The sequence below is a fragment of the Tenrec ecaudatus genome, chromosome 7 (genome assembly GCF_050624435.1).
Source record: "Tenrec ecaudatus isolate mTenEca1 chromosome 7, mTenEca1.hap1, whole genome shotgun sequence".
Lineage (NCBI taxonomy): Eukaryota > Metazoa > Chordata > Mammalia > Afrosoricida > Tenrecidae > Tenrec > Tenrec ecaudatus.
The window spans coordinates 63,028,329-63,049,610 of record NC_134536.1 but is presented as its reverse complement, the minus strand read 5'-3'; the positions used below and the strand labels follow the sequence as shown (position 1 = coordinate 63,049,610).

The window sequence follows — 21,282 nt, the reverse complement described above, 5'->3', positions numbered from 1 at the left end:
CACACACACACACACACACACATCTTTAACTCAAGACTGATTGGTAGATGCCTGGTGACTCAGTACATAGAGACTTTGAGGTTCAGAGGACACACTCCGCTCTTCTTTCTTGAGTAGTGAAATCCCTTATCCTTCTTCTGAGATGGCTTATCTTATACCCAATAGGATGGCAAAATTGACCAATCCCCATTTAAAAGTTCCCAGTTTTAACAATCACAATGAACCCTGTTTACAACCAATCACAATTAAATTATGTAAGCCTGTTAGCATCGCCTCCCAACTTCTCTTACCCAGATCCACCAAGAATAGAGGAAATATATCCAATCTGCATGCTCTGCAACCTGGAGTTACAGAGACTATGGCAAGAAACTCTGTATCTGCAGCTCACTGGCCCTTAGTCAGGGCAAAACAACAGAACTGTTTTTGCAAGACCTTGCTCCAGAGGGATGATGTCTCCATGACAAAGCCAGTCAAGAGAGCTTTCTCTCCCCCCACCCCTTCTTCATTCCTAACCAATTGGGCTATTTTCCTGGCTTTAGGTTCTTTCTTTCTTTCTACCATTTTATGGGGGTCTCATACAACTCTTATCACAATCCATACATACATCAATTTTTTTACCATTCTTTTTTTAAAAATTGTTTTATTAGGGGCTCATACAACTCTTATCACCATACATACATCAATTGTGTAAAGCACGTTTGTACATTCATTGCCCTCATCATTCTCAAAACATTTACTCTCCACATAAGCATTAGCTCCTCACTTCCCCCTTCTCTCCTTCCTCCCCTCTCCTCCTCATGAACCCTTGATAATTTATAAATTATTATAATTTTGTCATATCTTACACTGTCTGACGTCTCCTTTCACCCACTTTTCTGTTGTCTGTCCCCCAGGGAGGAGGTCACCTGTAGATCTTTGTAATCGGTTCCCCCTTTCTACTCCACCCTGCCAGCATCGCCGCTCTCAGCACTGGTCCTGAAGAGATCATCTGTCCTGGGTTTCCTGAGTTTCTGGTTCCTATCTCTCCCAATGTACATTCTTTGTTCTAGCCGGATTTGTAAGGTAGAATTGGGCTCATGATAGTTGGTGGGGAGGGGGGAAGCCAGCATTTAAGAATTAGAGGGAAGTTGTATGTTTCATTGTTGCTATACTGCACCCCGACTAGCTCATCTCCTCCCAGTGACCCTTCAGCTTTGGGTCCCCAATCTGCACTCCCCCTCATTTACAGTGATATGATTTGTTGTTCTTTGATGCCTGATCCCTTCTACACTCATGGTCACACAGGCTGGTGTGCTTCTTCCATGTGGGCTTAGTTGCTTCTGAGCTAGACCGCCGCTTGTTTACCTTCAAGCCTTTAAGACTCCAGACACTGTATCTTTTGACAGCCGGGCACCATCACCTTTCTTCACCACATTTTCTGGCTTTGGTTTTCTATCCACATTGAGAGGAAAAGGGAATTCTACTAGGTAGCTTATCTCTGAGTCCCTTCAAAAGCAAGAAACTTAAAAAAAGCAAGAAACTTAGTATTCTAAATTTAAGGGCGTGGAACTAACCTGCACATGCTTAGAATGATCTTTGAATTTTAAACTTTTTGCATGAAATTTCCAATATGACATGGTTTCCAAAACCTTGCCTCGTGTAAGTGACTTCTTGAAAGATTCAGCTCCTCCCTCTCGCCCCCGTTTGCTTACCCAGCAGTGTTGCATATGCTGTCCATCAAAAATATTTCCAAGGCTTGAGCAGCCAGTTCATCAGGCGCCGTCAGCCCTTTATGAAGATGCCAATTTAACATAAGTGCCAACTCTGTTCCTGGCTGGTTGTTTATTACAAAACGCAACACATCTCCTATTGATAAACGCCGTAAGCCATATTCGCTTTGGATTTTTTTGGCAACTGAAAAACATTAACATTTAGAAAATCTCTCATGTCACAAATTCATCAGTTCACCTTAGTTTCAGACTCTAGTTAACAGCAACAGTAAGCTTGTTTCACGCTCTTCAGGAAAATGAAAAATTGCCATATTGTACTGAACTAGAAATGCTGTCGGGGCAGCCATTGCTAGTACTAAGGTTTGTAGTTAATGAGTCAAGTTTTTTTCTCTCTCAAGACAAAGCCAACATTCAAGTGCATTTTGGTATTAATAATTGTTTGGTATGTGTCTAAAATAGCCATATAGTGTTCTTGCTTCACTGGAGCAGATCTGTTTGTCCATTTACATGCATGATGCTCCAGTCATAGGTTACAGTACAGTTGCCATTAGCTGCTACTGAGTTGGTGCTGACTCACGGTGACCATGTAGAATAGTATGAAGCACCACCTGTCTTATGCCAGCTATTGGATGATAGTAGATTATATTCTGTTGTGACCCATAGGACTTTCCTTGGCTAAATTTTGGAAGCAGGTTGCTAGACCTTCCTTCCTAATCTGTCTTAATCTCGAAACTCTCTTAAAATGTATTCATTATGGATGAACCTACTGGCATTTGAAATACAGGTGGCATAGCATCACAACAATACGCAAACCATCACAATATGACAAACAGTCAGAGGAGACACATTCCACCCCCACTGCCCTTGAGCCAATTCTGACGCATAGGGGCCCTACAGGGCAGGGCACAACTGCCCCTGTGAGTTTCCAAGAAGGCAATTCTTTACTACAGTAGAAAACCTGGTCTTTCTCCTCCTGTGGCGTGACTGGTGGTTTTGCTGATCTTGTGGTAAGCAGCCAGGGCTCCGAGATGGCTGTGAGACCTACATAATTCCAAGGACGGCCAGCCAACCGCCTTTAAGTCTAGTCCAGCTCAGAGTGGCCCCATGGAGGGTTTGTAAGGTGTTGTAGACCTTTACAGGAACAGATAGCCTCATGCTCCTCTCCAAAGTAGCTGCTGGGTTTGAACTGCCAACTTTGTGCTTAGTGGGCCAATGCTAGCCTAAAATTACAGTCCTGACTGACATTTTTATAGGGATTCATAATTTATGAGGCCTTCTTTCATCACCTTATGTGGTATTTTCAACAATTTAATCAGACGGACACTGGAATTTTATAATGGATACTTCTATTTCATAGAAGAGAGAAAGGAAGCTCACAAAAGTGGAATAACTGTCCAAGGCCATGTATATGGTTCCTTTTATAGATTGTCAACACATGTGTCATAAACCTAAACCTGTGTGCCTGTGCTTATCTTTCCACTTAGGAATGAACTGTCTTATGTCAACGAGGCAGAATTAGTATAGGCTGTATCTTGAGCCAAGCTCTTTCAGGATACAAAAGAGATGTAGAGAAGTGGGTGAAGAGAGACAGCAGACAGTGTAAGATATGAAAATAATAATAATTTATAATTCATCAAGGGTTTACAAGGGTGGGAGGGTGGGGAAAGAAGGAAAAAAAGAGGAGCTGGTACCAAGGGCTCAAGTAGAAAGCAAATCTTTTGAAAATGATGATGTCAGCAAATGTACAAATGTGCTTGATATAATTGATGTATGGATTGTTGTAAGAGCTGTAAGAGCCCCCAATAAAATGATTTATTACAAAATAAAGAAAGAAATTTATGAGTGGCAGTGCTTTGCCGCTCTAAGCGAGTGTGTCTACAAAGCGACGTTAAAGACCACCTAAGCCTTTAGGTGTCAGCTGTGGGGCCTGAGGTCCACAAGGCTAAAGTTATTTGCCCTCGGTCATACAGGCGGCTAATGAAAGAGTGCGGACTAATAACAACTTCTGACTAATTGAAAACAAAATCAGCACTAGAAGCAAGGATGAGAGAAGAGAGATGCCAGCCACCTGAAGAAGGCCCCGTGGCAGATGCTCGGAAGAGAGATAACCTCCCTCCAGAATCAACACACAGAGAGCCCTTCTGTGGGGCCAGCACCCTGAAGTTGGCCATAGCCTCCAACTCTGCGGGAGAATATATCTGTTTGGTGAAGCCACCACGGGTGTATTTCTGCTGGATCACAATGTGCCATTGGCTGAAACTGGACCCACATTGATGTCCACCTTCTTAAAGCGAAGCTCGATGCAATGGCCATGCTCATCTGGTTGGTTCGTCAGCATTGCCTGGAGGCAGGAGCGGGCAGAGGCCACCCCTGAGGGAGTCCATTTCGTCCATCAAGGAGAATGTGGACTAGCGGACCACCCAGAGGGCTAGCCCCTGTGGCACTCACAGAGCCCTTAAGCTCAGTTCTGCCCCAACTCGGGGATGAGTTCTAAAAAATCAAGCCTTTAAAATGTGATATAAAAAAAGCAACCTCTTATTTCTACAAAGAATGTGGAATCAGATTGCTTTGTCTCTATTATCACCTTTAGCTCTGCGGGTGGGATTTTATTTTGAATGCCACCTTCTGTTCTCCGAGGGAAATATCCTTGTCTTGGAGGAGCTTTAGAATACAATGGTTTAAGGCCCCTTTGTCACACTAAACATTTTAAATGGACAAAGCAAATTTTTCATCTTCTCGACTAAAGAGCTGGAACACAAAACTCCCCTTATTAGTCCTGGTCGCAAGCTAATCATTGCAGTCTTACTTCTCTTCATCTTCTTGCCAGTCATTAAGTACTTTTCCTTTTTCTTTAGAAATACCTTGTGTATGTCCTTTCTCTTGAATTCTCAAACACTGTTCATGTCGTTCTGCCATCGTTAAATACTACAATATGATTTGTTAAGACTATTCGCTTAAAATAATACCACAATCTAAAGTTATACCAAATTCAAACATTATCGGAATTCAGTTTATCAAATGCCTTTCCCAGCAATGGTTAATAATTACTTTTTATCCCCTAATCTTAACATAATTGGCTATTTTAATAAATTCTTTTACTACAATTTGCTATGTAATTACCTTAAAAGCATATTGCCGTCAGTTTTCTAATATTTTATTTAGATAGTTGGTCCTATATTTATAAGTAACATGAATCTTCAGTTTCTTACTCTAGCTTCATGATATTTTGGGACCAGGGCTATGTGAATTTTAAAATGCACTTGCATTCTCTTATACTTTTTGATTAGAGGGATTACATTTCCTTAGTAACAATAATATTTGTTTAAAAAAACACCCTAAAATAAATTGGGGTGCTTACTGTCTTTAAAAAATCATTTTATTGGGGGCTTGTACAACCCTTATCACGATCCATCCATCCATTGTGTCAAGCACATTTGTACATTTGTTGCCATCATCATTCTCAAAACATTTGCTTTCTACTTGAGCCCTCATTTTTTCTCCCCCCTCCCTCCCCTCTTTCCCTCACGAACCTTTGATAATTTATAAAATATTATTTTGTCATGTATTACTCTGTCCGATGTCTCCCATCACCCATTTTCTGTTGTACAACCCCCAGGGAGGGAGCTATATGTAGATCCTTGTGATCGGTTACGGTTACCCCTTTTACCCTACCTTTCTCTTACCCTCCTGGTATCATTACTCTCATTATTGGTTCTGAGGGGTTTATCTGTCCTGGATTCCTGTGTTTCCAGTTCTTATCCGTACCAGTGTACATCCTCTGGTCTAGACGGATATGTAAGGTAGAATTGGGATCATGATAGTGGGTGGGAGGAAGCATTAAAGAACTAGAGGAAAGTTGTATGTTTCATCATTGCTGTACCGCACCCTGACTGGCTAGTTTCCTCCCTGAGACCCTTCTGTAAGGGATGTCCAATTGCCTACAGATGGGCTTTGGGTCCCCACTCTGCACTCGCCCTCATTCACAATTATATGATATTTTGTTCTTTGATGCCTGACACCTCGTGATCACACAGGCTGGTGTGCTTCTTCCACGTGGGCTTTGATTCTTCTCAGTTAGATGGCTGCTTGTTTATCGTCAAGCCTTTAAGACCCCAGACACTATATCTTTTGACAGCTGGACCTCATTAGCTTTCTTCATCACATTTGCTTATGCATCCGCTTTGTCTTCAGCAATCATGTTGGGAAAGTGAGCATCAAGAAATGCCAGTTTAATAGAACAAAGTGTTCTTGCATTGAGGGAGTACTTGAATAGAGGCCCAATTTCCATCTGCTACCTTAATTCTAAACTTATACATATATGCACAAAGATCTATTTCTCCATCCTCATATATAAATATATTTACACATGTACATGCCTGTATTTAGACCTCTATAAATGGCCTTTGCCTCCTAATTCTTTCCTCTATCTCCTTTTACTTTCCTCTTGTTCCACTATCATGCTCAGCCTTCATTTGGGTTTCAGTAATTCCTCTCAGTTACACTGCCCTTGATCAAGTCCTACCAGGCTTCCTTCATCCTCCTCACCATTGATTTTGGATCACTTGTTGTTCCCTTGTTCCTGGGTTTGTTAACAACCATTTCCTTTCCCCTGCATCCCCTATTCCCATGTCCCCCCAGAACCATTGGTCCCATTGTTTTCTCTCCAGGTTGCTTATCCTGTCTATCTTATCTCGATAGATATACAGAGATAATAATATGCACACAAAAAAAGACAGAGCAAAACAAAGCAACAGAAGAAACAACAACAAATCAGTGACAAAAAATAGAAAAGCTTGTAAATAGTTCAAGGTCTGTTTGTTGAACTTCAGGAGTGTTTTCCGGTGGAGTTTGATGATTCTATTTTTGGTATTCCCTCGGGACTTCCTTGCTCTGCTCCCCTTGCTGTTCTGTTACACGCCCTTAGTGTTTTGCCTCGGTGTGGTGGTGTCAGATCAGGTGCAATTCTAGCACTGTGTCTCCAGTGTTGTCCCCTATACGGTTATGGGTCAGTGAGGGATGTTGTGTCTCATAGTGGGGCCGGCTCTATGGTCCTCTCTATGCATTGGCTGCTCTGAGCAGGGATATCATCCTCAAGGCTTAATGGGCCAAGATGTGCTCCTCTCTTCCTCCCCCTTCATTTGCTCCTGTGTGCTCTGATCAGACATGCCCCTCTCCCCAAGCAGCAGCTTCAGTGTTGTCCTCTGAAGTAAATTCTTCTGGGGAGAGGGGGGCTTACTGCCTTTTTTTTTTTTTTACAGCTTTGGAAAAGCTTACAAAAATACAGAAATGACCTCTCCTTTGACTTTTTAATTTAAGTATGTAGTGTAACATAACTAAATAAGCTTGATGTAAGCTTTCCTTGTAAACCACTTGACCCTGGGATGTTCCGGAGCAGGGGGTTATACTTCCTAATGCCTTTTGTCCAAGGTTACAGGTGCATTTAGGTGCCCTGTCTCTTTTTGAAGAGGAGCCCTGGTGGTGCAGTAGGTCACACACTGGGCTGCTAACTACAAGATCAGTAGTTTGAAACCACCAGTCACTCCAATGGAGGAAGATGAGGTTTTCTACTTCTGTAAAGAGTTACAGTCTCAGAAACCCACAGGGGCAGTTCGACTATGTCCGTCGTACAGGGGCCTTATGAGTTGGAATCGACTCGATGGCAGTGAGTTTTGGAGGTGTAAGTGTCCTTTTAAGTCAACTTTGATGGTGTTTTCTGGAAAAGTGTTTTGAGTTTTCCATATGGTAAGCACTCTCAGATGCAGTCATTATGCTTGAGGGCAACAAAGGCAAAGACACTCTCACCTGTGGTTTTCCCAGACTTTGGAGGCCCCACGACCATAATCCTCAAGGGCAGAGTAGGCTTAGGTGTAGGCTGTCGGATATATTTGATTGGGTTCTTCATAAATTTTTCTTTAGTTTCCTTACTAGATAAAAAATAAATATACTGACGATGGATTACAGGATAAATAGGATTCTCTGGACTGACAATTGGCTTGAGAGTCTCTCCTTCACTTAGCTGTAATAGATACAATTTTATAAGTTAGTTTATAATCGATACACCATCAATTTTATAGTTAGTTTTAATTTATTCAGCATTTTCTCCAAATAACATTTTTGAAATGTTGTAAAATAAAAAAAAATCCTTCTTAGAGACTATGAAAAGTAATTATAATGAAGTACTAATATCAAACAACTAAAAAATACAAATTAGTTTACACCCACATGCAATCAATTTACCCTTTTTTCTTTTTTAAGATAGTTTTATTGGCATATAATCCACATAGTATACAATTTAATCATTTAATCATATTAGAAAGAGTTGTGCAAACATTACACTCAATGTCGGAACATTTTCTTCTTTCTTGTACGCATGGTTATTAGCTCCCCATTTCCCTACAACCTCCCCTGCCACACCTAAGGTTAATCATCTTAGGTAATGATTAATCCAGTTACTGTCTCTATAGATTGGCCTATCCCGGATTTCCTAGACAGAAACACACACAAAACAAAACCAACAACAATGACAAAGTAAAACAGAAAGACCTCAATTGAAGAGAAAATAGAAAATATTAAAAAGGGAAACAAGTTAAAAGTAGGTCAAAGGGGAGATAAATGTTAAAGTGTTACATTGTTGCCTAACTCCATCTGTCACATGGACTTGACAATGCTCTGGAGTAGGATCAAAGGGAAAGCACCGAAGGCTTCATCAACGTGGGAACACTGCACCTGAATTTGGGGCTTCCACTGCCATCCATAGCCTTCTGGAATTCAGGGGTTCACAATTTAAGCTCTGTTACTGTTCCCGCCTTGAGATTTAGAGTTTTACATATCGATGTGAATGAGGGGGAAGGTGAAGTGGAGACCCAAAGCCCATCTGTAGGCAATTGGACATCCCCTCACAGAAGGGTTACAAGGAAGAGACAAGCCAGTCAGGATGCAGTATTGCACCAATGAGACATACAACTTTCCTCTAGTTCTTTCTTTCTTTTTTTTTTTTTCCCTCTAGTTCTTTAATGCTTCTCCCCGGCCCCACTACCATGACTCCAATTCTACCTTATAAATCTGGAGCGTGTAAACTGGTACAGATAAGAGCTCACGAAACAGGAAATCTAGGACAGACAAACCCCTCAGGACCAATAATGAGAATAGCAATACCAGGAGGGGAAAAGGGAGGTTGGGGAGAAAAAGGGAATTGATCACCATGATTGACATTGACTTATAGCTCCCTCCCAGGGGGATGAACAACAGAAAAGTGGATGAAGGGAGATAACAGTTGGTGTAAGACATGGAAAAAAAAACCCCAACAACTTATAAATTATTAAGGGTTCATGGGGGGGGGGAAGGGAGGAGGGGAGAAAGGAGTTGATACCAAGGACTCAAGTAGAAAGACAATGTTTAGTAAATGATCATGGCAACATATGTACAAATGTGCTTGACACAATGGATGGATGTATGGATTGTGATAAGAGTTGTATGAGCCCCCAATAAAATGATTTAAATAAATAAATAAAACACAACTGAACTATGAAAAACAAACAAACAAACCAGATTTGGATGTTACTATTTACAATCCTTGAACCACACAGGCGAGTGTGCTTCTTCCATGTGGACTTAGTTGGTGCCTCATTTAGACTTGGTGCTTGTTTTAAGACAAACCTTTGAGACTCCAGACACTATTCTTCCTGAGAAGAGGGACCATTTGATTTCTTCCCCACCATTTGCTACAGCACCCATATATATCTTCAGGGATCTCTTCATGAGGGCAAGTATTGAATAGGGCCATGTCATAAGAATAAATTGCTCTCATGTTATGATTAAATGCAAGCCTCCAATCCATTTATATATCTATAGTTTATATATGTCTCTGGTTCATTTTAGAGACATCATTATCATTTTATAATAGAGAACATTATAAATCATCCTCATGGGACATAAGGTAATTCTACTGATAGTATCATTAATTTAGCCAATAGTATTTTAAAACACTGTTGAAAGAAGGAAATTGTGCATGTCAGATTTTGGTTTTCTTTACAATAAGTTGTAGTACATATCAAAAGGTATAATCCTTGATCTTTATCAGCAAGTGCTGCGAGTCCTCCACATTTTCAATGTGCAAGGTGTGTCATCTGTAAAACTCAGGCTGTTAATAAGCCTTCCTCAAATCCTGATGCATTCTTCCTCCTCCTCCTATTCTTCTTTTTTTTCATATAATCCAGCTTCTCTGATGACTTGCTGAGCATATGGATTGAGTATGTATGGTGAGAGGATGCAACCCTGATGTACACCTGTCCTGATTTTAACCATGTAGCATTCCCGTTCTGTCTGCACAGCTGCTTCCCGACTCATGTGCAGGTACCACATGAGCACAATGAAGTATTCTGAGATTCCCATTCTTCTCCAGGCTGTCCATAGTTTGCTGTGGTCCACACAATCAAATGGCTTAGACAGTCAATAAAAACTGAGCAAACACTTTTCTGGTATCCATCCGCCAAGATGTCAGCAATGATATTCCTTGCTCCACATCCACTTCTGAATCTGGCAGCTCCCTGTCCCAGCTGCAACCGTTGTTGGATGATCTTCAGCACATTTGACTCGCAGGTGACAGAAACAACAGTGTTCTATAAATTTCATATTCTGTTGGGTCGCTTTTTCTTTGGAATAAGTACAAATATGGATCTCTTCCAGTACTTGGCCAAGAAGGTCTGTCACACTCTGCCCCAACCCCAGGTTTTCTTGTCTCTCATCTTTATGGGAGATCTCCAAGTCTTGCTTCATCAGTCTCACTGGGTGGATTCAAACTGTTAACCTTTTGATTCCCAGAAAAGGGCTTATCCCTTTGCTTTCATAGCCAGCAGAAGTAATTCTTCAATAACACACTACCACTTCCCTTCTGACACCCTCCCACAACATGCTGCTGCTCTTCAGAGAAATGAAAAGTCATCACACTGGTATCTCATTGTGCTCCACTCACGCTCCTTAGGTGATTTCAACCCAGCTTCTCTCTTCAACATCCTCTCAGACCATCCTGTTCCCACTGATTGAATTCCTCCCGCACTGGCCCTCAAATACAAGACCCTTATGCGTGTGTGAAAGCTTTCACACTTGCTGTTTGCTTTGCAAAGGGCGCCCTTATCCCAGATCTTTGCATGGTGGGTGCCTCTTCATCACTTAAGATGCTCATCGAAAGTGGCTCCTGTGCCCTGCCACTATCGCATTAACCAAGACCAATCTTCCTCAAGACAGTCTGACTCATGGGAACCCCTGTATGTGGTGGAGAAGAACTGGTCTCCGTGGTGGTCTCAAATGGATCACTACCCTCTTCTTCCCAGGTGCCTCTGGGCGGACTGGAGTCATCAACTTTAAGTTAGCAGCTGTGCACCTTAACCATCTGCACCACCCAGCGGCTCCGATCTTACCGCTCTATTTTCTCTGTAGCACTTACCAGTCTCTGACAGGATCCTGTCTGTATACTGATGTATGGACTAGCCCCCCTCCCCAACTGAATAGAATATAAAGACACCCGCTAGTTTGTTCACAACTCCATCCCGCACTCAAGAGACTAAAATAGTGACAACATGCTCTTGATTAAGATTTGATGAAAATCACCCTACATTTGAAGATAATGATTTCCACTGGGGTTAAAGTTGTTTTGTCTTTGACATGACCTATTGTTTTTCCATGGAGTACTTATACATGAATTAGTTATGACCATTAATTATTAACAGCACCATTTTGCATGCTGTTTTACACTCTTCAGCGGGCCTTATTATTTTTTACATTGGATCATAAAGGCCTAGTAGCAATATTCTTCCACCCTACCAGTGAGGAAGCAGAACTAGAGACTAAATGACTTGTCTGAAATTAGACAGCAAAGTAGCAGTTGATTACTAGTTCAATACCACTTTCACAACTACAAAGGCAAAACCAACGTGGAATTAAGTTATCAATACAGATTAAAGAAATGAAATCTGTTAACTACCTTTTCCACAGCAGAAAGACAAGACAACCAGATATGTTTACAGTTAGTTAGGAATACTATACAGGGGCCAGCCCCATTCCCAACTATGTACCCTCACCCCAGCCCCTCCAGAAGAATGTACTTCAGAGGACAGCACTGAAGTTGCAACTCAGGGAGAAGGGCACTTCTGATGAGGAGCAAAGGAAGAGGGAAGGAGAGAGAGTGGAACACATCCTGGCCCACCAAGCCCTGAGGATGATATTCTGACTTGGAGCAGCCAATGTCCAGAAAGGATCACAGGGTGGCCCCTACCACGAGACATGATGTCCCTCACTGACCCATAGTTCTATGGGGGACAACACTATAGACACATTGAGGGAATTGTGCTCGATCTGACCCCACCACATTGGAGCGAAACACTAAGAGTGTGCAACAGAGCAGCAAGGGGAGCAGAGCAACGAAGTCCCAAGGAAATACCCAAAATTAGACTTTGGGGCTAAGGCATAGCACCCCATCAGACTCCACTGGAAAACACTCATTAAGGTCAACAGATAGACATGGAACTATATTTAGGCTTTTCTTTTTTGTGTGTGGTTGTTTTTTTGTTGTTGTTTTGTTTTCTTTTATTGTTATGTTTTGCTTTGTCTTGTTTTTGTGCTTATTATTGTCTCTGTAGGTCTATCTAGATAAGATAGGTGAGATAAACAATCTGGAGGAGAGAACAGGACCGATGGCACCAGGGGGACAAGGGAGAAGTGGAAACGGGAGGTGGGATGTAGGGGAGTGCCAACAAACTCAGGAACAAGGGAACAACAAGTGATCTAAAATTGATGGCGAGGAGGGCATAAGATGCCTGGTGGGGCTTGGTCAAGGGCAATGTAGCTGAGAGGAATTACTGAAATCTGAATGAGGGTCGTACATGATAGTGAGACAAGAGGAAAATAAAAGGAAATAAAGGAAAGAACTAGGAGACAAAAGACACACATATATGTAAATACATTTATATATAACCATAGGGAACTAGATCTATGTGCATATATTTATTTGTTAAGTATTAAGGCAGCAGATGGACATTGGGCCTCCAGTCAAGTACTCCCTCAACACAAGAACACTTTGTCCCAATAACCCGGCATTCTGTGATGCTCACCTGCCCAGTATGATCGCTGAAGACAAAATTGGTGCATAAGGAAATGTGGTGAAGGAAGCTGATAGTGCCCGACTATCAAAAGATATAGCATCTGGAGTCTTAAAGGCTTAAAGATAAACACACAGCCATTTAGCTGAGAAGCAACAAAGCCCATATGGAAGAAGCACACCAGCCTGTGTGATCATGTGGTATCAATGGGACCAGATATCAGGCATTAAAGACCCAGAACAAAAAAATCATATTTATTTGAATGAGAGGAAGGGTGGAGTGGAGACCTAAAGCTCATCTGTAGACAATTGGACATCCCCTTACAGGAGGGTCACAGGAAGAGATGAGCTAAACAGGGTGCAACATAGCACCTATGAAACACACAACTTTCCTCTAGTTCTTTAATGCTTCCCAACTCCCCACTGTCATGACCCCAATTCTATCTTACAAATCCAGCTAGATCTGAGGGTGTACAATGGTACAGGTAAGAGCTGGAAACACAGGGAATCCAGGACAGATAAACCTCTCAGGACGAATAACGAGAATAAGCTATACCAGGAGGGCAAGGGGAAAGTGGCGGGATAATGGGGGAATTGAGCACAATGATCGATCTATAACCTCTCCCAGGGGAACGGACAAGAGAAAAGTGGGTGAAGGGACAAAGTGGGCAGTTTAATATATGAAAATAATAATTATAATTATCAAGGGTTCATGAGGGAGAAAGGGTGAGGGAGGGGGGGAAATGAGCTGATACCAAGGGCTCAAGTAGAAAGAAAATGTTTTGAAAATGATGATGGCAATATATGTACAAATGTGCTCAACACAATGGATGTATGTGTGGATTGTGATAAGAGTTGTAAGAGCCCCCAATAAAATGATTTTTAAACCCCGCCAAGAATATTATACAATGCTTCTAACTTTTGATATAGCCCACGGTCTTTTTCCTAGACTATCTTGAAAAACAAACAAACAAACAAAACATCCCAGAAGTACGGAAAGAGCAGAGCTTTGAGATTGGTTTGCTACATTACCTTTACTGGATCCCAATATCCAAATGCGCTTGTTTGTTTGTAGGTATAGTTGAGCATTTTCTGGGCAAGGTGTGGCGCAATGGGAAAGCATTTCTCAAAGATGCTCGCACGATTTTCCACCATTGGCTTCACTTTACTGTCCAATATGTATTGTACAATGTGGGTTTTCCGAGCTCCGTTAATGTTGATTATTGGTATTAAAAACTTGTCAAATTCATCCTGAGCCAGGGAAAGCATAAAAGCAAATTGATTCGGTGGGAGAAGGCGAGTAGCATTTAGACACAGCACACAGACCCAATTAGTGACTGGCGGCCTCGGTTTGTGTGTGCCCTCCAATCTGTTCCAGTTCCCGCCACCCTGTAGGGCAGAGTGGTGCTGCCTCACAGGGCTTCCTCGGCTGTTATCCTGAAGGGGGAGCAGCCTAGGCCTCTCTGTGGGGAGCAGTTGGTGAGTTTGAACCAGGATCTTGTGCTTAGCAGCCAAGCACTTTAACCAGTGAACCACCAGAGCTCCTGAAGGACGGCGAGTTTACAGCGTCTGGGTGGCTGCGCACTGGCCACCAGAACCTCTGGCCTTGTGGGCTTTCAAGTTGCCTTGGCTCTCTAATCTTGTTTCATAAGCATAAGCTGAGAAAACATATTTGTTTTGAAATGTTAAAAACAACACAAAACAAACGAAGGCATAAACCAAATTGTTTTGGGTTCATTGTCAAATGGTGCTTTTCTATTGTGGTGAAAATGAACCGTTACTTTTTCAAATTCTGAAAAGTGATCAAGGAAAATGAACCACCTGTATTACTTGCAGATTACTCAGGTCTGTTTCAAATTTATCTCCCAGTTCGCTTTTCAGGCGTTCAATGGCATCGCTTTCCTGCTCTTCATCTTCCTCACTCATCTCTTCCTCTTCTTTTGGAAACTCCTCATCGAGGATGTTTTCAATACTATCTTCATCTTCATCCAGCTCATCCTCACTGATATCTTCTTCTTCTTTAACAGAAGCCTGAGGAAGAAACAATCACCTTTGGCTATACCTATGATATGTGTAAGAAATGACATTATTCACTGATCATCTGTAGTAGTTTCGTAATAACTGGATGTTGGTTGGTACAGCGTGGTAAAATTCATCTAGAAATACAGAGCAGAAAAGATCTGATGCCCAGAAATGCCACACCTTCAAGTGTGTCATAAATATGCAATGATGTTTACATGTTATTTATGCCTATGGCTGTCAGAATGTGGCTTTAACAAGTCATTACCGAGTGCATATATAATTTTCCAGGCACTGCTAATTACTGGAAAATTTTAAAAAAGGACAAAATAAACATGTTTTCTGTCCTCACCAAGTTGAAAGTGGGATAAGGCATACAAACAAACAGGTAAATAGAATGTAAAAAAGTTATAATGGGTAGTATTAGGAGACTATAGAAAATAATGGGGATAGTAGATAGAAAAATGCAAGGCTGGTTTGAGACACTTTTAGGTTTCATTTGGTTGGAGCACACAGTGCAAGCTAGGTAGTAATAAGAATGTTTCATGTTTTGATGGCCCTAACAGTGGTATTTCATACAATTCAAAGAGTTTTAAATACTCACTCATTTTGTTAACTTGAACAAGATCCGTTTCCTTACGTGTAAAAGAGGGGTGATAAAAACACCCACCCCACAGGGGTGAAAGCTCTTAGAGCAGTTATTGGTCTAGGAGAAGCATACACACACAGCTGCTACTAACACTGGGTGCTACTATTGTTCAGTTGTATAAGACAAAACAAAACCAAAAACCACACTTGCTGCCACAGGGTCGCTTCTGACCCATAAGCACCTGGGGGTGGAGTACTGTCCTAATAGATCAGTACATGCCCTTTCGGAGTTTGCAGCACATCTGGGGAAATAAGAACCACACATGAATGATTATTAAAGACTATGCTCCAGGGGGCACTGTTGAGTAAGCATCGGGCTGCTTACTGCAAAGTCAGGGCTGGAACCCAGCAGACTCCTCGGGAGAAAAATGAGACCCGTGGGCACCCTCTACAGGGTCACTATGAGTCAGAGCTGACTCATCATGGCAGAGGCTTTTTGTTTTTGAAACCAAGAACATTCATGTTTGAGTTTCTGACCATGAGATAACCTCACATGCAAAGAGAGAGAGAGAGAGAGAGAGAGAGAGAGAGAAACAACAACATTTTTTTAAGGCCATGCAAGGATATTGGTATTATATTGCATCCTACCCACTGTCACTGAGTCAATTCCGGCTCGTGGAGACTCTACAGGACAGATGAGGACTGCCCTCTTGGGTATCAGACTACAGATCTGTACTGGAGTAGATCGCCTCCTCTTTCTCCTTCAGAGTGGCTGGTGGGTTAGACCCAATGACCTGGTGGCTAGCAGCCCAACTCAAGACCAATGATGACAGTGAGGGTGAAAGAGTTAGTTTTTTATTAGTCAAAATACTGGAAAAATAGTGTAGTTCAAGATTTAGTTTGTTTAAAATCCAAAATGTAACAGCCTCTTCCCTCGCAGTAAAAATTCCTTCTAAGCTTTATTGGTAGCAATGTCCTGGCTCAGGAAGGAGTCTAGGGAGACTGTTGAGATAAAAAGCCAGACACAAAGCATCCCTACTCAGAGGCGTCAGCGTAGTGGTCTCATTAGGACAGACACAGAAGCATGACCTCAAGTTAAATAAAGAAGGGACCATGAAGCTTCAGGGGATGGTGGTCTAAGGCCCCTGGGGGAATTCAGGCATTGATCATTTCCTAATGAACAGCGCAGAACCTTCCTGCCCAGAGTATCAGTGGTGTCCTCTGATCACTGTGAAAACCCATGAATCCTGGAATAATTGTAATAACCCTGTTTCTTGTCACCCTGTTCAGGTATGTTTACTAGCTGTGTCGAGGCTGGACTCTGAAACAGCTCAGAGGAGAAACCTGATGTTTTCCTTCTGCCATCTCTTACAGTCATCAACAGAATGTCTGGAATCAGCCTGCTCTCTGTTTTTGGCTAACACAGCGCCAGGCTTCCTGGCTCCCTTGCAGTCGACAATGGTTCTGTTTGTACAGAACAGAACTCAATATGCTGACCCTCCTGCACAGGCTGCACACCTCCCTGTCTCAGTCAGAGCACACCATCCTGACTGGGGCCTCTGGGTGGAGGGAGGAGGATGAGGAGCACCAGGATCCTTTCCCTTCTGTTCCTTGCTCAACCTCCTCCCTTTCCTTCCCAAAGGTGCTTGGCTTTAAGGTCTTGTTTCTCCATTCTTGGGCTTTTAAAAAAATTAATTTTAAAATGGTTTAGTCCTGGGGAATGGGCGAAGGGGCCAGGAAACCCGAAGGCAGTGGGGGGTGGGGGTAAGACTGATTCACTGCTTTCCTCCTGATGCGGCAGGTTTCCAGGATGGTCAGTCTTCACTGCAGCGGAAAGCCTCATCTCTCCACTCCCACCGGCAGGGGCTGGTGGGTTGGAACTGAAGACCTTGAAGATGCCTGTCCAATGCATCAGCCACTAGCCACCAGGGTTCCTTCTGATGCGTTGGGAGGTATGAAATAGAAATATCTATGTGAAGGGGTTAACTTTTGTCACAGCAGGAGGTTAAAATGCCACACGATGGCGATGTTTTCCTATGAAATTCATGCGAGCATCACACTGGTCCCTTGAAAGGATGCTAACACCCCTCTCGTTGCTGCTTAGCAGTCAGACCGTCGAGACATTGCTTTCTTGTCGAGAGCGTGAAAAGCTGTAGCAGCGCCCGAGTCCTCGATTCACATTGAAAAGGCAAGTGAGGCAGCAATGTGGTCTCCGTCCAGATCAAAAGGGAGCGAAGCCTCTGCTCTGCGCATCCTGATTTCTCTAGCTAAGCTAAGATAGAATCTTCGGAGACCAGAAATGTGAAGTAAACACACCATTCTAATGCTGACTGATGGGAAAGAGGACTCTGGAGGCCGGTGGACCACTAACAGCCCCATCCCGCCCAGTCATCCCAGAGACGGGGCGAGTGTGGCCAGGGCTTGCTTGCTGAAGGTGGTGGCGTCCCAGTTGATAACATTCCCACCCACAGCCTTGAACAAAATCTGTATACAACTGCAACCTTTAATGAACCCAAAGCCTCAGAATTTGTGCTTCCAACCTTATTTGTATGATCTAACTGTATTAAGGGATTGACTGCCAACCAACCGGAAGGTGGGGGAGCCCGAAGGATGTGGGAGGCGGCTCATGTAAAGATTCACAGCCTTGGAAACTGTGGGTACCTCCACTCTGTCCTGCAGCGCCGCCATGAGTGGGAATCGACTCTATGGCAGGGGCTTTGCTTTTGTTTATGATTTTAATTCTACGTGGCACAGTGCCAACTTTATAAAAGATGCTGTCCTACCTAGGCTCACTGGCTTACAAAATCCTATTTAATGAGTTAAGATAAGTTAAGATTGACTTTTTGAATTCAAGGAAGTATAAAGACACACATCATCCTAATGTTGGCAGAGGGGAAAAATGAATAAACCAGGAACATTTTGAATTCATAAGTAAAAGTAGAATTTAATTAGAGTCCTAAAAGATGAGAAACTAAAGTGTTATTAGTAAAGGAAATGAAGGACTAAGAATTATTTCCATTCTATGGTGAAAAGGCATCATATGCTCAGAGAGGTTCAACAAGCTGACTCGGCGCTGTACCACAGCACTGGAACAACTCTAGACCGAGCGCCTACTACGTGTCAGCACTGGGCACACCCGGCAGCGACAGAGTGAGTGAGACATGAACGGAGGATGTCGGGTGGGTCTGCTGGACTTTGAAGTCTCAGTCCCCTTGGGAATGTGTTACTGAGACATTTGAGGTGATCATGAACGGGAGCACTCACCCAACCCAAACAAAACAGAAAGCAGCAGCTTAATCCTGACTCATGACAATCCTTGAGGACAGAATAGAACTGCCCCCGCAGGTTTCTGAGGCTACAAATCTTTACAGGAGCAGAAAGTCTCACCCCTCAGCTAGTGGTTTGAACTGCAGACTCTGTGGTCAGCACTCTAGTACATAACCCACTATACCACCAGGGATCCTAGGGGACCCCAAGAGGTTCCCACAGGCTTAAGGAAGTGAGCTAGGTTTGATTATAAGTTATGAAGCCTTTCTTTTTGAGTCTAAGCATGAACATAACCCCTTGAACAGAATATACTTGTGGACTAGTTTCTAAAGAGAATGGGCACCGGAGTCACCCAGAGAATTCTCTACGATGTGTTCAAGACTGACTTGCCAGAGTCCGAAACAGCATCAGGCACACAGCAAGTGTTCAGTGGGGTTTGCTGGTTACCTGGCTGACTGACTGAGTAAAGGGATGAATGACAACCAAAGCAAATAAGGGAGGGGAAGGTTCTTAGAGAATATGGAAACATGGCCTTACAAAGAAACCACCCCAAAACAGGGGCGCCATCATGCCCTCAATTGAATGGCTTTAGAGTTGCTTGTGGGCATCAATATTTTGTCCTGGAGAAAGGCAACCCTTGTAACTTGGGGCTCCTCTTCTGCCACGCTCTGTGTCCACACTCACAGCTGCCGACAGCGTGTAAATCCAATCGGACCTCTTGTGGTCGTTACATCACTTCAAGTCACCTTGAGGATAGCTACAAGGGCAGGGGTGGAGTTTAACCTGTCAGTCAGGTCACAGCCAGAGGGGGACTCCTTGTGGGGGGTGGCCTTCTCCTAAGGAAGGCCCTAGGAACACCCCCCACCCCACTCTCTCTTTGCCTTCACGTTCCTGCTGGATGACCCTGAGGGCTGCCAGAGCCCTGCGATATTACCCCCACCATTGGATCCACAGGGCTTGGCACCTGCCGGCCTGCGATCATCCTGCATTCTGCATCTCTGCATGTAGCTGCATGAGTCTGAAGGGGGACTTATGGACTAATATTGGCCTTATAGACTTGAGTTAGATTGGGGTGGGACATTTTCTTGATATAAATTTCTTCTTGCTATCAAGCTCCTTCCATATGAGTGTCTCTGGATTTGTTTCTCTAGTCTACCCAACCTAACTACACCACCGTGGAGGAGTATGTGGTTGCCTGTGCAGCAAGTAGGACATATTTCCTATTGTTCTCTTCTCATCCACCTTGTTTGGACAAATATTTTTATACCGATGGAAATCAGGTTCTAGGAGATTCAGTCTTAAAGATGTTACAAAGACGGCTTCAGCCAGAAGGGAATGGAAGGAGGAAGTGCCGTGGTACCGTTTGCCTTGTGGGCCAGGATAAGCTGGCTGTACAAATGAGCCTTTTTAGAACTAGCCTATCTGGGCACATCTCCTCCCCTCTGTGATCTTGGCTGTGACATTGGAGTCAGCTAGGGAACAGTTGCCCTCTTAATAAAACAAACCCCATGATCTTCAAGGTGTAGTCTATTAAAAAAAAAAACAACAGCAGATGGAGAATAAGACTTGAGGCGACTGGCTTGCACAGGGGTCTGGCTGAGGGTTTGCATGCCCCGCCCCATACCATTATTTATCTTGAGATAATCTACATGTTAGCACAAGGTCACAGGCTTCCTGTCTATCTATCTGTGGTTGAAGGCGTGGGAAGCAAAGCTCGAAGTTCCAAGGACCATCTTTTAGTGCCGTATTATATTTTTTGTGAGATTAATGTAGCCATCTTTGGTGGTGTTCCTACCTTTAAAATGGCTTAGCACTCGTTTTCTGATTTCAGAAGTACTCAACGGTCATCGTACAGCACACATGGGACCCCGGAAGGATCAACAGGGACATCAGAAGGAGGTGTCAGTCATCAGTCAGACGCGAACACCGTCCGTGTCCCTCACTTACCTCCCCTTTCCTTTTTCTCTCTCTTTCGGATAGAAGTTCAGCCCTTCGTTTAGTAATCATGTCATCCTGGTTAAAGGAAAGTGAGATTTTTTTTAAAAAACAATTTATTAGGGGCTCATACAACTCTTATCACAGTCCATACATATACATACATCAATTGTATAAAGCACATCTGTACATTCTTTGCCCTAATCATTTTCTTTCTTTTCTTTTTTTACATTTTATTAGGGACTCATACAACTCTTATCACAATCCATACATATACATACATCAATTGTATAAAGTACATCCATACATTCCCTGCCCCAATCATTCTCAAAGCATTTGCTCTCCACTTAAGCCCTTTGCATCAGGTCCTCTTTTTTTCCCCCTCCCTCCCCGCTCCCTGCTCCCTCATGTGCCCTTGGTAATTTATACATCGTTATTTTGTCATATCTTGCCCTATCTGGAGTCTCCCTTCCACCCCTTCTCTGCCATCCATCTCCCAGGGAGGAGGTCACATGTGGATCCTTGTAATCAGTTCCCCCTTTCCAACCCACTCACCCTCCACTCTCCCAGCATCGTCCCTCACACCCTTGGTCCTGAAGGTATCATCCACCCTGGATTCCCTGTGCCTCCAGCCCTCATATGCACCAGTGTACAACCTCTGCCCTATCCAGC

At 43.1% G+C, this 21,282-nt stretch overlaps 1 protein-coding gene across 1 annotated transcript in view; it reads right to left on the bottom strand.

Annotated features, from left to right (window-relative positions):
• The window catches only part of AK9 (adenylate kinase 9), a 148,004-nt gene that overhangs the window by 17,151 nt on the left and 109,571 nt on the right, over nt 1–21,282 (bottom strand). Inside the window, exons 29-33 of the mRNA XM_075553990.1 lie at nt 20,623–20,688; nt 14,623–14,832; nt 13,834–14,052; nt 7,512–7,725; nt 1,692–1,893 (exon numbers count right to left, since the gene is read on the bottom strand). Of these exons, the coding sequence (XP_075410105.1) occupies nt 1,692–1,893; nt 7,512–7,725; nt 13,834–14,052; nt 14,623–14,832; nt 20,623–20,688 (911 nt within the window). The remainder of the gene's footprint in view (nt 1–1,691; nt 1,894–7,511; nt 7,726–13,833; nt 14,053–14,622; nt 14,833–20,622; nt 20,689–21,282) is intronic.